At 39.7% G+C, this 15,957-nt stretch overlaps 1 protein-coding gene across 3 annotated transcripts in view; it reads right to left on the bottom strand.

The window, feature by feature from the left end:
• LOC113033701 (dual specificity testis-specific protein kinase 1) overlaps positions 1-15,957 on the bottom strand; it is a 36,058-nt gene that overhangs the window by 14,570 nt on the left and 5,531 nt on the right. Inside the window, exons 1-2 of one of the 3 annotated variants that reach the window (XM_026187752.2) lie at positions 15,056-15,385; positions 13,760-13,826 (exon numbers count right to left, since the gene is read on the bottom strand). The exons of 1 other annotated variant lie outside the window; for it this stretch is intronic. In XM_026187752.2, the coding sequence (XP_026043537.1) occupies positions 13,760-13,790 (31 nt within the window). In that variant the 5' untranslated portion in view covers positions 13,791-13,826; positions 15,056-15,385. Of the gene's footprint in view, positions 1-13,759; positions 13,827-15,055; positions 15,386-15,957 lie in introns of those variants that run through there. One more of the 3 variants, XM_026187753.2, reaches the window with a different exon arrangement.

Below are 15,957 nucleotides of genomic sequence, written 5' to 3' on the forward strand. Positions count from 1 at the left end.
CTTACAGTGCAGCCCCATCATCTAACTGTCAATCTCTCCGCATCTCTTTTCTCCCGCCTCCATCCATCATCTCTCTTCCTTATTCATCTTGACTGGTCGGTTCCCAAATTTGTAAGATGAAGGACGTCGTGCTCTCGAACCTGTCAGCAAGCTTTTAGACTCCATTGTTGTCACATTATGATGAAGTGTAACTAAATGAAACTAGATGAAATTATTTCTGGCACTGTTGGGGGAAACTTGCAAATTTTACTGAATAACATTGGCGAGAACTTCATGTTTCTGTCCCCAACTATCTCAGCCTAAACTTTCAAATGGTCTGTTTTACCATCAAAATGAATCTGATAAGAAACTATAACTATAAAAGCTGCTGGAGTAATTCCCTGAATAAAATGGACTGTGTGAAAAATTAAAAAAATTGAACAGAAGTCCACTTTTGCGCTGTTCCATATTCAGTGAGAGCCACTTTCATTAATTTAGTGGAAGTGTTGTCATGTGCGCTCTGCTAACAGTACACTCAGTGAAGCAACATGGCTACGTTTACAGCTGAAGGTAAACACATTGCATGATTTATGTCTCAGTTTCAGATTCTTGTGCGTTTCCACATTCTGTTTCTGTCTGCTTTTCTCATCCTCCCTCTCATTTTCCACTCCGCTGTCTCCAAAGTCATCATTTCAGGAAAAGGTGGACATTCCAAGTGTTGCATCATAAGCTGGTTCTGAACTTTTTTAAGCCTTCACTTTAGGTTTACCACTTGTCGTTGTCTTCTACCAGCCACAACATCCACATTTAGATGGCAGAATAAGAATGTGCTACCATACTGCATATTAACTCTTCAACACTGCTATAAAGATTTAAACAGTCTTTCATCAAGCAAAGAATAATTTGGCTGCTCTGGTTACTCCAAGTGATCCATGACAGGTTTAAGAGCTCAAGCTTTGTCTTTTTTTCCCCAAACATAAGATGAGAAGGTTAGGCAAACAAAATGCCGGAATATGTTGTTATCACAACCCGCTGTGAGTTAGACCTGTCTGACCATACACCCCCTCAACAGGAATAGTAATGCTGGCCATGACCACAATGACGTCCTTCCAGCTGATAAGGAATGACGTTCAAGAAAGTTGCAAAATAAATACCACTTTGCACCAGGGCAACATTTTTCTTCAGTGCTCTGCCTCTCAACATGAGGATTCTCACAGAAGAATGTCAGAAGGAACATACTGGGAAAAGTGCAAATGCAGGAATTTCACGTCATTAGGTGACATCAGTGCAGTGTCTCCCTAGATTCAGGTATTACCACTTGAAGCCAATTTAATAAGAATTACACAAGGGTCTTGGCTGGTATCTTCTCTAAATTAAACCAAACACCAGGTAATGAGCTTGATGACACATTAACTTCCCAAAAGACAAGACTGACAAGTGTAGTCACAAGCACAACACTACGATGTCAGCATGTATCCCTACAGTTATTTACACTTTCAAATCCAAGAAATTGAAACAGATAGCAGATGAGGTTCCACTGACCCTCTTTAGAAGGGTTATTTCAGCCTCTGATCTCAGGTCTGTTGATCTCTTTTCAATTGAAGTGTATCCCGTGATGAAAATATATAAAAAGCTTTCTGTGACCTTCAGATAAAAGCTTGTGGATATCTGATTCTAGCAAGGGATGTAACCCTTTGAGAACCAAGTCATCTTCACAGAATCATCAGCTTTGAAGAAAAGCAGAACCTTTTCTGGAAACAATGTAAATTTTTTTTTTACTGTGTGTCAATTACAACGATTATTTCTTTGTCCAATGATTTTGGAAATCATACAAAAATATATAAAAATAAAAGTTCCTAACCCCATGCTACAAGACTGCAATTGATTTTTCAAAATGTATAAACCGTTACAGTCACCACTGAGGTTGACTTAGACCTCTGAGGATTGAAAACATCTCCATAAAATTTGAAATGAATAATTCTGCTGTAATCACCATCATTTGCTGAAGATTTCCAGTGACTGCCAATGTGTCCAGGACTGAGGATGTTTCAACAGAATAATGACCCTAAGTAGCAAATTAATAAGGAAGAGCCCAACCAGACAAAATGATGGGTTATGGAATAACCTAGCAAAAATCCCACATATGAATCTGAAAAGCTACATGAGCAATACACACATGAAACTCAGAAACATTGTGCAACTGAAGAAATTATGCATGGAGAAGCTGTCAGTAATGTAAGCAAGCTGACAATTATGCAAAGAGCAATATAAGAGGTCATTTCTGCAGAGTCTGCAAAGAGACTAGGTTAGCTTTATTTACATTTGCCACAGGCAGTTGTACATCTGGTTATATATTTCTGTTCATTTACAAATTCAAAATTTTTCTAAATACCTCCACAATTCTGAGTTGTGGAGGTATTTAGAATGCTTAGCATTAGCTGAATCTAATGCTAAGCTGACAAAATTCTGTAGAAAGAAAGATCTTTCAAATACAAAGATTCAGCTTTGGACTGCACTAAAATCACAGAAAGAGGAGTGAAGAAATTTCAGCTCTGTTTATTACTGAGAAAAGGGTGAAAATCTCTGTGGTTTTTGTCAAAAATCATCACACTTCCCTAGGAAAAAAACCCAGTCTGCCAGTTCTGTGAAGAACTGATATTGTAACCAGAATATGACTGGATAACATGATCCTCAGAGCCACACTGACTTCAGGCATAAAGCATGGAGATTATGTGGGTAACTGCACCGCAGCAGAGTGTTAATCTGCACGTAACAGCCCTCTAGTCATGACATTTTTGGCAGCAGCCTGGTGCATTAAAGCTGAGCACTTCAACTAGCCTGAGCCAAGCCACAGTAGCTGTTAATTGCTTCATGGATTTTCCAAAGCGAGGTGACGTTTGTCTTGGAGCCACAGAAGCCTCAGAGCTCTGCCTTCATCTGCAAGTTTGCAAAACCAGAGATGGCAGGCTAGAGGATCACTGATGCATCAGACTTGCTGATATCAGATCAATAAGGGAGGCCCAGAGCAAGACTATGCATAGCTGTGGCACCCCATTGTTGTCAACCACACTTGGTGGTTGACAATGTAGTGATTCAGCATTACCATTAATACTGCAAGACAGAAAGCCCACCAGAGCTTATCTTTGTATTTTTACATGCTGCAGTGCCATTTTTTGGAGCATTTCAAGTTGCTATACATAAATACAACCATTACATCCCAAATTTCAATAATATGTATGCATTAAATCCATAGTGACTACATAAATTGTAAAAATGTGCACTAAACTACAAAAAAATTGAAAATTGTTTTGTGTTTTATACATTTTTCTAGTTACAGAAATTTCAGAGATATATCCCTCAGAATTGTAAATGTAAAAAAGTTGCACAAAATAGTTTCCAAACACAGGAAATATATTTTGAGTGTCTTTATAGTTTCATTTTTGAGATGCACAAATTTTTATGAACAGCAGGAAAAATTTAAATAAATATTATTGTGCACAATTTATAACATTTTCCCACAAAAAAATGACATCACTTCTGGCTTTTCCAAGAATGTGATACACAAGTGATTGTTCGCACTGATGTTTATTTCAACGTAGAAAGTGGTATGAACAGCTGATCAGATTGGCAAAGCGCGTTTCTGGAAACAATCTTTTTGCTGTTGTCAAAAACAACTTTTTTTTAAAAAAATTTGCAAAGGCATTAGTGGAAGGAAACTGACCTGGGACAATGTAAGTACAAATCCTCCAATTTCCTCCAACTCCTCCAAAAAATGATTGTGCTAGCTTATTTGGTTGCAATTCTACCGGGATTTAAAAATTGTTACGCAAATCGGAAAGCACATGCTCCGATGGGCTTAAAACGGTTAACGGCTAAAAAATACGATATTTATTTTAACATTCAACGTTTTCTTTAAATCACAACTCATAAAACTCTGAAACCATTCAGAAGCACAAATAAGCACTGGGGCCCGGCCCTGGCCCGGTGGCCTTTGGTACATTGGTGAAACTAAGGACCTCTTTAGCTGGCAGGGAGGTTTTTACCATCTTTTTGCAGGTTTTAAATACACTTTAAAACAGCACGCATCAACAACACATGTGAGTGGATGGAGTGGCGTCTTCACACCACCATTCTGTGTTTGCCGTCCGCGGATGGAGGCCGGGAGGAGGAGCTGGCTGTCAGGTCAGGCTGGTGGACTGCTGGGGCGATCGTGGCTCAAGAGTTGGGAGTTTGCCTTGTAATCGGAAGGTTTCCGGTTCGAGCCCCGGCTTGGACAGTCTCGGTCATTGTGTCCTTGGGCAAGACAGTTCACCCCTTGCCTACTGGTGGTGGTCAGAGGGCCTGGTGGCGCCAGTGTCCAGCAGCCTTGCCTCTGTCAGTGCGCCCCAGGGCGGCTGTGGCTACAACGTAGCTTGCCATCACCAGTGTGTAAATGTGTGTGTGAATGGGTGGATGACTGGATGTGTAAAGCGCTTTGGGGTCCTTAGGGACTAGTAAAGCGCTATACAAATACAGGCCATTTACCATTTATCTTCTGCTGCAAGGACCAGGGAGGTCTGCTTGTCTCCACCTCAAAGTGAAGGGGACTATCTCCTGGGTTCTGGGGGCTGATTGCCCCTCTGGGGGTAATGGTGCCTGGATCTGGGAGTACACAGTGTGTATGGGGGAGTGTAAATGTGTGTACGCCATCCAATTCTGCACTGTGACAGCTGCTGCTGCATGACCCCTCCCCCAAAGCTCTCCTCTGCTCTTCTCTGAGTGGGCGCCGTGACTGTCCCTGCAGTGGTCATCATGGGGGGGCCTCTGGATGTCTGGGGCCCAGGTCTCATCCATGCCGGCTTTAGGTGCTGACAGGAGGGCCTGTGGCTCCCCGCACCCACTATTAGCGCTCACACACACAGGTGTACAAACAGGTATGCACAGACACAGTATCTTGGGCTGCTACTGCCTCTAAAAATATCTTGTATTATTAGTACTGTGTGCTGTTCACTAACATTGTCTCTGTTATTTTTGCATATGTTGGCTGTTGCTGTGGTTTCTCTGCTGTTTTCTTTTTTTTTCTCTAAACAGGTGTTGAAGCAGACTCCCAGTGTTTTTTCTCTCTCTCCATCTCTCTTCTCCTTTATTGTTCTCTCCTTCTGTTAACTTTCTCCCCAACTTCACATACTTTTTTTTCTCTTTTCCGTCCGCCGGTCTTGTACATTGTGGTTCTAATAACCCAACATAAAAAAATCCTAATAAAATATCACTATCAAGTAGACAGTTATAGCAAATGCCATAATGCTCTACTTGCGAAAGCAAATCTGTTGGCATTTTTTCACCTTCAGACAACAATTCTGATTGCTACACTGCCAGATGGGACAGAGGAAAAAAGCAAAACAAAACAACAACTAAATGGCTACGTATGTCTCTATGCATAAATATATGAATGAAAAATTACAAAAAAAAAAAAAAAAAAGAGAGAGAAAATGAACTGGAAATTCACTTCCAGAATTGCAGCCATTAACAAAAGTGGGCAACTTTGATACTTGTAGTCACATGTGAACAATTTCTCTATGCATACAATAGTCCAACATGTGCAGGACATGAGCAACACTGTTGTTCAGTCAGGAAGTCTGGGTGTCATTGGTAACAACAATTTTTTTTGTTTTGTTTTTTTTGTGCAAAGAAAGCCTTGCAGTCCAAACTCTACATAATTAAAAATAAAATAAGTATAGTTCAGCATCAAGCTCTCATATTTACACATTTGCAGAAAATATTTACACAAAACTCAACACTGAGTGTGAGTGAAGATCTCTGCAAAACCTTTTTAACCAAGATCTACTAACAATTCATCCCTATCACTGAGTAAAAAAGTAGGCAACTGAACTTCCTCAGGGTTTATTAAGACATTTCGCTTCACATCCAAGATGCTTCATTAATTCTAAAACAACTGTTGGAAAGCCAAAGGTAATAAATCCCTAATGAGGCTGTCCCATAGGTGGTAGCCCTGAGGGTCACTAACCCACTAACGATTATATGAGTCATCACATGAGTTAAGGTGTGGAAAAAACATGTGGGTCATTCCCGTCACCGGGGCCGACAGGTGAAACCGCTGTGACACATTGCCCCAGCCCACCATAATGTTAGCTATTGACAGCACCTTAGGCAAGGTGCGAGTGGGGGTTAAACCACCTGGACTCCTGGGATTCACTTTAAGTGGTGATTCACAGTGTATGCAGTTGACCTCCTTTACTCTTCCCTCAAAGAAGGGCATCCTTGAATGTGAATGTGGGCCGTTTCTCCTTTGAGTGCAGAGGTCCAAGTATTCCTCACTGCACTGCACTGCACAAACTTTTTAAGCTTGCATTGGGTGTTTTGTCTTTCATGTCTGGTATTCTTTGCTGTGCATTGAGGTTTGGATAAATGCCTGTTTTAAGAGTTTTCTTTATATATGTGCAATCCTTTTCTTTTTTTTCTTTAGAGGAAAGAAGAAATGCAGTTTGTGGGGACAGGTTAATTGAGTAATCCAAATTGCCCATAGGTGTGAATGCGGGAGTGAATGTGAGTGCAAACGGTTGTCTGTCCCTGTGTATTGGCCCTGCGACAGACTTGCGACCTGCCCAGGGTGTACCCCGCCCCTCGCCCTATGACAGCTGGGATAGGCTCCAGCGCCCCCCGCGACCCTGAAAAGGATAAGCGGAAGCAAATGGATGGATGGATGGATGGATGGATGGATGGAAAGAAGGGGTGATTAGGACCCTACACCCAAAGTTCTAGTGGCCAGTTGGAGTCAAACAGCAGGTAATGATCTGTGTGTGTGTGTGTGTGTGTGTGTAGGGGGGGGTTCCGATAAAATTCAGCATTGAGGTTTCCATCCTCCTTCATTGGTATGTTCCCTGGTGAACTTTTCAGTGGGGGTGTCATTTTCTTGGATTTTGCTTTTGACCAAGGTGTTTCAAAAAACAGACCTAAAGAAGCACAGTTGCCTTCTTTTCAAGCTCTCAAGACAGCAAGGAGGTTTTTCCTTTCCACTTCTTTTCCACATCTTTCTTCACTGACCTCTCTGTGTGCGTTTACTGTGCTAAAGATCAAGTTACAGGCTTTTGTTTCTTTTTTACCTTGAATCTATTTCTGCTACACCACCCCACACTTTCGCAGCGTCTGGTTTTGTTTTTACTGGAGCATCTGGAACATTAAGTGTCAAGTGTCAACAAAAAAAACAATCTCAAGTTTGTACTGTTTCAGTTTCCCAATGCTTTCGTTACAATATAATTAAGAGGATGGAAAGATTCTCAGATACAACAAAGTTGTAATGGTGGTAATTCTGTAATGTGCTCTGCCCTGCGGTATAGTTCTTAATACCATGGTGAAGTGGTAATGTGGTTGTGGCTCCAACCACATCCCCATGGAAGAAAATTCCATAGTTGCGCACATTTAAGCGTAATCTCTTGGTAATGACTACACAAAAATGATGAGATGATACAGGGGGAGGGGCCAGACACAGACAAACAGTTATGTAGGCAATTTGGTCTAGCCAGGTTAAATCATCGCTGGAGAACAAGATTCATTTTGTTGTGAGATTAAACAGTAAAACACTGAAGAGTAGGGCTGCTCGATTATGGCAAAAATGATAATCACGATTATTTTCACTGAAATTGAGATCACGATTATTTGACGATATTTATTTCGTCCGCCAGAGCTTATATTATTTTTTTTACATGCTGTAGTGCCATTTGTGGGAGCATTTCAAGTTGCTATACATCAATACAACTGTTATAGCCCATATTTTAATAATGTGTATGCATTAAGTCCATAGTAACTACATTAATTGCAAAAAAGTGCAATAAACTACAAAAAAATTGAAAATCGTTTTTGTTTTTACATATATTTCTACTTGGAGAAATTTAAGAGGTTTATCCCTCAAAACTTTAAATACAAAAAAGTTGCAAAAAATAGTTTACAACAACAGGAAATTTATTTTGAGTGTCTTCATAGTTTTATTTTTGGAGATACAGCAATTTTTATATACTGCAGGAAAAACAAAAAAACAATCCTATGATGCAAATTTGCAAAGAATGTGCATGTGCATCAAAATAAACTATTTCCAGCAGTGCAATTCTAAGGCCTACAAGTAAAAAACTAAATTTTCCGCAAAAATGACGTCACTTGCGATAGTTCACGTTGATGTCTTTTTCAATGTGGGAAGTGTTAAGAACAGCTGATCGGATCGGCAAAGCGTGTTTCTGGAATATTGTGTTTTTGTTCCTGCAAGCTCTTTTTATGCAATTTTTGCAAAGCTATATGTGGAAGGAAACCGTGACCGAGGACAAGCTGATGGCATAAGAAGTAAGTACAACTCCTCTGGTTTCATATGGAAAAAAATTTATTGTGCTAGCTTAGCGTTCAGGTTCTACAGGGATTTAAAAATAGTTACACAAAACGAGCATGCTGCTCTGACCGGCTTTAAAGGTTTAACAATAACAATGTATTGAATAATGACTTTAAAAAATAATATAAAATAGTGTGCAAATACTGATAACAGTGCAAATGTTTGCAATATAAGAAATAAATGAAAAATGTGAACTTTGCAGTGTTGCTCTGTGGTGCAGCTACGACACCATAGCAAAGTTTACACACTGTGTCTACTTGATCCACGTCTGACTCCGCGAAGCCATAATGTTTCCACACCACTTAAGTTTTGTTTTTTTTTACCTCTCTTTTCAACCAACGGCAGTCACTCTCCTGTCCAAATAACTTCTCCTTAGCTTTCCGAGCTTCCCTCGGGTCCTCTTAATTGTTGTGACGCTGTTCGAAATGCAGAGAGGTGCGCTTGATTTGCCACATGGAGCAGCGCGAGAGTAAAGCATGAGGGAGGGGCTAATAATCGGCTCAGTCATTTTTAATGATCGTTGAAAGCCCAGATCGTAATCGTGATTAAAATTCGATTAATTGAGCAGCCCTACTGAAGAGTATATATAAATGTTTAAATAAGTTTATTTGGCATCTCTTGTAGTATCTGTTGTTTTAGTAGCTGCGTCACTGCCTCAAGGACGAGCTAGCATACTCGGGTTGTGCCAACGAATAATATCAGTGATCGCCAGTGGCAACAGCTGGCCAGGCAAGGCAATGTTTTGAAAATTTCATTTCCCCGTTGATGCATGAAATTATTATTACAAGATTCAAAATCAACTGAATCTGCCTCGTTGCGGTTTTATGTCACACCTTGCAACACCGTTGTGCATAAGTGAAAGTACACAGGTTTGTACTGAGAATTCTGTGCTACTTTGAAATTAATGTGTGTGGAACAGCGACACTGATCAGCACTCAGACACTGATCTCCGATTGCCCGACTGATTCTTTTCTTTTGTTTCTTTCCCTAAATCGAAGCATAATGTGACTGTGCATTTGCAGAGACACGCACTTACATCGTCTCCTAAACTTTTCTCCCCTCTTGGTATTTGTGAAAAGCTCTGCTGTGTACAGGAATGGCAGGTGAAGCTCACAGTAGAGACAAGATATTTTACACAATGCTTACACACAGCATGCATTTTGATTTATTGAGCTAAAAGAGAAGGGTATATTTTATATTAATATAAGATTTAATTTAAGACATGGTAACATGTAGCAACCAAACCCCCAATTAAGCAACAGTAAACTAATTAACTGAAAAGCAAATAAAATAAACACTTAAAATGGCATTTGTTAAAAACCACCTCAAGCTGTTGCACGGTCATAAGTTGATTGTAACCATAGATCCACTGAGAACTTTCGCCAGCACATGTGACCCATATGGTACCCATGCAAACAGTGGCGTAAAAGGATTGCATGTGTCTATGCGCATGGTCTATAAAATGTCAATTAATGTTCATTGATCAACCAAAATTCTTTGGTTTTTCCAAATGCAATCAGGCCATCTGGGAGTCTCACCATATTAGCGAGTGTGTCTCTTTCTCTCTGTGGTTATGCATGGCATGCAAACAAACAGTGAAGATTCTATTCCACAACAGAGTGACACCCAACCGCTTATGGAAACACTGGGCAGAGAGATGCCTCACTCTATATTTTCTTCTGAAAAAGAAAAATGCCATTTGAGAACAAGACACCACTTGTACAAGATGGCTGAGTGGGCTGAAAACAGCGCTGGAGGTCATACAAAATGTGGAAACAGCACAATGTATCTCTGTCCCCTTCTACTGCCTCCCACCATCGCTGCAGCAACACTGAACTCATCCAGTGTTTGAGCCAAACATCAATGTTTGTCAACTTCAGGCTATATAGGAAAAAAGTGCATTTCCACCCCCAAGAGACCAACGAAGACGAGTTGTCTGACTGGATCAAGTGTGGCAATCACTTTGTAAATTTTTGATGTTTCAAAATCAAAGATGGCTACAGTAAACATGCTCACATTCAAGCTTCACAACGTGGATAATGTGCATTAAACTTTCTATAAGAGAGACAAGGGGATAAACAAACTCGCCACCTAACTCAGCTCTTTGGCTAAGGCATAAAAACTACTTGATGTTGGCTGATGCATCAAAACTAGTTAGTTGGTATAAGTAAAAAATTATGGTTTGGGTTTAGAAAGACCCTTTCGAAATGTTAGCACATTAAAAAGTACTGATGTTACTTTCTGTGATATTTTACACCACAGAGAGGCGATATGAGGAAAACAACATGAGATTTTAGAGATGACATTCTCAGCATTTGCCACCTGCAAGGTGAGCACTTCGTTTAGTCGAGATGCACTCATCAGTATGATTTTATATAAAAATAAAACAAAACACGTGTGTATATCATAGAATCCTCTCCACCACAGCAAGTCTGCTTATAAAGAAATCCTTCCCTCAGTGATAGATTGAGGCAAACACCACTGATTACTTAAGAACTGCTTTTTAAATGGATGATCCATCCTACACAATCAGTGCAAACATGAGCCCTGCAGCTAAGCAGCCAAGATTCCCAGCCATGTAGCAGAACTGTCAAGGTAAACAAAAAGGCGGTAAAATTCTGACCTTGAAACAGCACGCCGAATACAACGCCAGCGGCTAACAGAGATAATAATCTAAATACAAATTTATTTAACTCACTGCCCCTACAGACCATTGAAAAGACGATAAGCCTGACGTCATCAGAAAAACTCCAGATATAAATTCTGTGTGAGCAAGCAGTAAAATATTTTATTATATTTACATATGGTTCTTTGTCTAAAATGTCAAATGGTAACTCTCAGATGTAGGTGTTTGTTTTGGCCAGCGATTAGCACAATCTCATATCTTTTGTAATACGTAATAGAGACAAACCCAGGAGTTCAGGGACAACAATGTTAATGGGAAAACAACTCAGTGCAATTATCTATGTGACCCAAAGAGTTCAAAGCTGAATAAATAAATGAAGAAACAGAAAAAATCTATAAATAAAATTGTATTTTACTACGTTCATGTTATAATAGCAATATTATTGCAAAGTTCTTTTTATATTTCACACCACTGATGTTGTTTCTGCTGCAACACCTTTCAAGAAATAATGTTAAAACTCTAAAAGTTTGCTCGCCAATTAGCACCTGTAAGCTAGAGCAACATCAAAGCCAAACCTATTCCAAATCAATTTATTTACACTAATAGAACATTTTTTTAACTATCTATCAAGCCAACTAGCTTGGTCTACTTATGAGCTTAAGTACCATAGAGGATACAGAATCGGGAACAGCGATGGGTAGTAACGTGTTAAGTAATGTGTTACTGTAATCCAATTACTTTTTTTTCAAGTAACGAGTTAGGTAAGGGATTAATATTGCGAAAAAAGTAATTCGATTCTTGTTACTTTCTCGTAATCACGCTGCATTATTGCGTTACTAAACTGTGATTTTCTTTGTGAGAGTGTCTCATGACAATGGCGTAAGTGCGTGCAACCTCTGTGGCAGTGTGTGTAGATCAACAGAGTACGACCATGCAGCATTTAAAGCTTGGAAGTACTGACATTACTCTGAGTAAAAAAGTATACACCGCTGTACACTCTGCATGGAAAGAAAATTTTCTACAGCGAAAAATGAAACTTCAAATCTGAGCAAGCACCTAGCACACTGTCATGGGAATGTGACATTCACAGAGAAACCCTTGGATCCCCCCGCTGACATGACTGCGACACCGGGCAAACCTCCACCAGCCCCACTCCTGCTAAACAGCTGACAACAGATTTAAGAGCAGCAGGACTTAGTGTTGCTGAATCTTTTCATTTTATTTATTTTTGTTCTGTTTTACTTGCATCAATTTGAAAGAGTGAGTGTAAACACAGAAAGAATATTTTATTTTATATGCTGGAATATGCAGAAAATAGGTTTAAATGTTAAACCTATTTTCTGCATATAATTTAATTTTTGCGTGATTTAATGTGCATAAAATTAAAAGATTAAAGCCAATAAAACACATTTTAAAAAGAGACTTTTTCATTTGATTCAATTTTATATGATGGATTATGCAGGAAAAAAAATAGAATTGGGCTGACAGGTCTATTGCTTTATTACCTATTTAGGTTGTATATCGTGTTTTTAAAAAGTAACTAAGTAATAAGTAACTAATTACTTTTGAAAATTAGCAATTACTATTGCTATTTTCAACTAACTTGACCAACACTGACAGGGAATACAGTGTTGATAATTCAGACTCACCTCTACTACATTAAATATGATTAAAGAGCAAAAAGATCACAAGTGAAACTAGCCAACAGAAGCTAGTTATTCCAGCTATCACAGCTAATGTGGGAAAGCAGTATATTTGCTCAAATTGGTAGTGAGTTCAGTCACTCGCCTCAAAGCCTATATAACTTCAAAGATGTCAAGTGGGTAGGTCCTTAAATAAAAGTTAGTTCACCTGTCAAGTTCTACCCATGCCATTTCGCAGCAACTAAATTACAATTTGTGGAGGAAAGTAAGGAGTAATTAGTTAAGTATTTGTAGTTCATTTCTGTTCAAGCGATTCATAATTTTCATATCGATGCTACTCGCCATATTACTAAAAACAGTACTATGCAGTTGCAGTTATTTGACAGCTTGACCCAAGTTAATCGCAAACTGAGTGCACATTGACAGCAGCCTGATAGCAGACTGACAAAGCCGTCTTAATGCATGCAATGCAAGTCGACTGCGAGTGTTCACAAACCTGGTTCCTGTTCTTAAAGCAGCCATTTCAAAAGGTAAGAACAAACCACAAGTTCATCGCATCGTGGGTTAGCAATTCATTAACAGGTTTTCAGTGTCACAAAGTTGGCTCTTTTTAACACAGATGGATCATCACTGTAACTTCTAACCTGCTCCAATGCAGATTATTGTGATCATTTTATAAAAACTGACATGTTATTTTAGCAAGTCACCAAGTCAAATGCAGACATTTGTAGCTGGTAACTTCAAGCCTACACAGGATGTGTTGAACATGGAGCCCAGGTAACGGGACACCTCTGTAACGCACCATCTCTGGACACATTTAGACAGGCTGCTGCTGAGCAAAGTCTTTCTATTTCAGAACATTGCAGCGCTAGACACAAATACCCTACAGCAGATTCACCTGCTTAAAGCAAGAGTCCATCAAATACACACTTATTTAACACATACAGCCGCTGCTGTGGAGGTGACACACTGACATTACAGTAAGCAGTGCAGCACCGAAACACATCACAGCTCGAGACGAGCGATAAAGTTGTGATTTCTCAGTTCACTGTCAGATTGCTTTGGAGTCGTTGCATTTACAATCCATTGGCAAACTACATGAAAATGGAATGAAAATTCATTAAAAATCTTAATACTTACTCCACTGATTTAATAAGCTATTCATGTGCATCTTGTAGTGGAACAAATCCAGAAGCTTCTGAAGAAACTGAGGAGGAACCACAGTCAAAAAGCACACACACACACACACACACATGCACACACACAGCTTTTTACAAAGACAAGACAAGAGAAAAACAAGCAAGCAAGCAACACTGAACAATAACACAAACACTGATTGACAGACAGGACACTGAACTACGAGACAGCTGTTACTTCATGCATTATGGTTAAAAACTGCTAAAGAAACAAAATCAGTGCCTTTGCACAAAAAGACATACAAACCTTCCTGTTTATGATTATTATTATTCATGATGCTGAATTAACACCACTGTCACAGTGGTTCACAACCCATGTGACCTGTGATCCTTCCTTATCAGGAGAGTGATAAGTGATTTGAGTGAGTGATTTTTTTTTCTTTCCAGGAGAGTTATAAACCTTAAAAAGCAAAAACATTAACCTTGATTTTGAATTCTGTACTTTAATTGGAATATCAATATTTTGACCAGTGTAAAAATTAGCAGCTAACGCTAGCAAGCTTGAGTAACAAGCAGCATCCATAAACTGTACAAGTGCAGTTGAATGGTCAGTACCTCACACTAGGCCGTATCATTTGTCAGAGAACAACAGCTCAAACACAGCAGAGACATCCACTTTAGCAGCTTCACTTAGCAGAATTCACTCGTTAAAGAGTTGCCATAAAAATGAAAACTATCCATAAAGGCCAACATTTTTTGTACCATGTTACACGCATGTGTTTGAATCCTGTTTAAAGTGGCAACTTTGAAATAAGATTCTATGGGGATTGACTCATTTTTAGAGTCAAAGTCAAGTGGACATTAGAGGAACTGCAGCTTTTTGGAACTTTGTCACTGGTTTCATTTCTCAGCTTAGAAAGCTGAGGTGACACTTTTAAATGGATCATGCTAAACAAATTTGATATCACACATTATAATTAGTCCTGTTGCTAAACTGTAAATATCTGTTAAGACAGCTTTAAGGATGTGCACACCTAACCACAAAGCACGTTTCCTTTTTCTCTCTTCTATCTGACTTTAAGTTAAAAAAAAAAAAAGGCCCCTCTTCAGAGTTTCTGGGGACCGCACTATGAATGACTACCCCTGGGTGAAACCAGTGGGCACTATCACAGTTTGGTGTTTTCCATTGTAGTCAATATTAAGTTCTGATGGTGCTGAGCATTTCGCGCCTAGTGGCAGACAGAATTTAGTTTTAACCGTTTAACATAACCCACTTTCTGTTAAATCGTCCAGCACTTACATAGACTGAGTCCCAGCGTCGATGTGCAGATCTGCTTTAAAGTGTCGCTGAAATACTTGGCATCATATATCCGCTCTACTTCGCTGTGTGTGCAGGAAGTCGCGGTTGTTTTGGTAGCTTTCTTCACAGAGAGCGGGTGGTAAAGTCAGCTCACGGCGTCGGTGTTGAAACGAGCCTCGCTAATGCAAATGCATGTTTCATGTGTTGTCTTAGGAACCAGCTTCACCAGCACGTCGGTGGATGAAACTCCACCCACGAGGAGAGGAGGCCGGCCAGCGCGGGCAGGCAGGGAGACAGCCTCAAAGAGTCTGTGTTGATGTCGGGAGGATACTGAGGAAATGATGAACATTTTCACATACAGTGGCGATTTTTGTTTTTTACAGGCTTTATGACACACTGGATTTAAATGTATTGTTAGAGGGCAACTATTGTACTTCAAGGGCCCTGCAAGCCTGTGCTGAGTCTTCACAACAATACTGACTATAAAGGATACAGTGCTGTCACAGCTGTTCGTACTGATGAGAAGTATCTAGATACAGCACAGAGGTGGGAGTGTTTTGAACAATGCTGAGCACTGGCTCAGAGCATAAACTCCCACTCAGTCAGTGTGGGAAATGAATAGATTGGAGCAGACCGCGCACAAATAAACGAAAAATGGACGTAGGGGCGCGGGGGTCTGTATATGACAAGGGTAACACAACAATACAGGATCATTTAGGCTAACCCTTTTCTGTCACTATCAATCAAGGTAATTAGCAACATAATTTGTGGATTAACATACTTGATAGCACCAGAAAATTATTTATTGACATATTATCTCAAAATGGAATCCCTACAGGGTAGTCCTGTTAGTCCCTTTAGTCTGATTTACATTTCAAATTACATAATGCCAGCTTCAAAAC

This window comes from Astatotilapia calliptera, chromosome 12 (genome assembly GCF_964374335.1).
Source record: "Astatotilapia calliptera chromosome 12, fAstCal68.1, whole genome shotgun sequence".
NCBI classification, from domain to species: Eukaryota; Metazoa; Chordata; class Actinopteri; order Cichliformes; family Cichlidae; genus Astatotilapia; species Astatotilapia calliptera.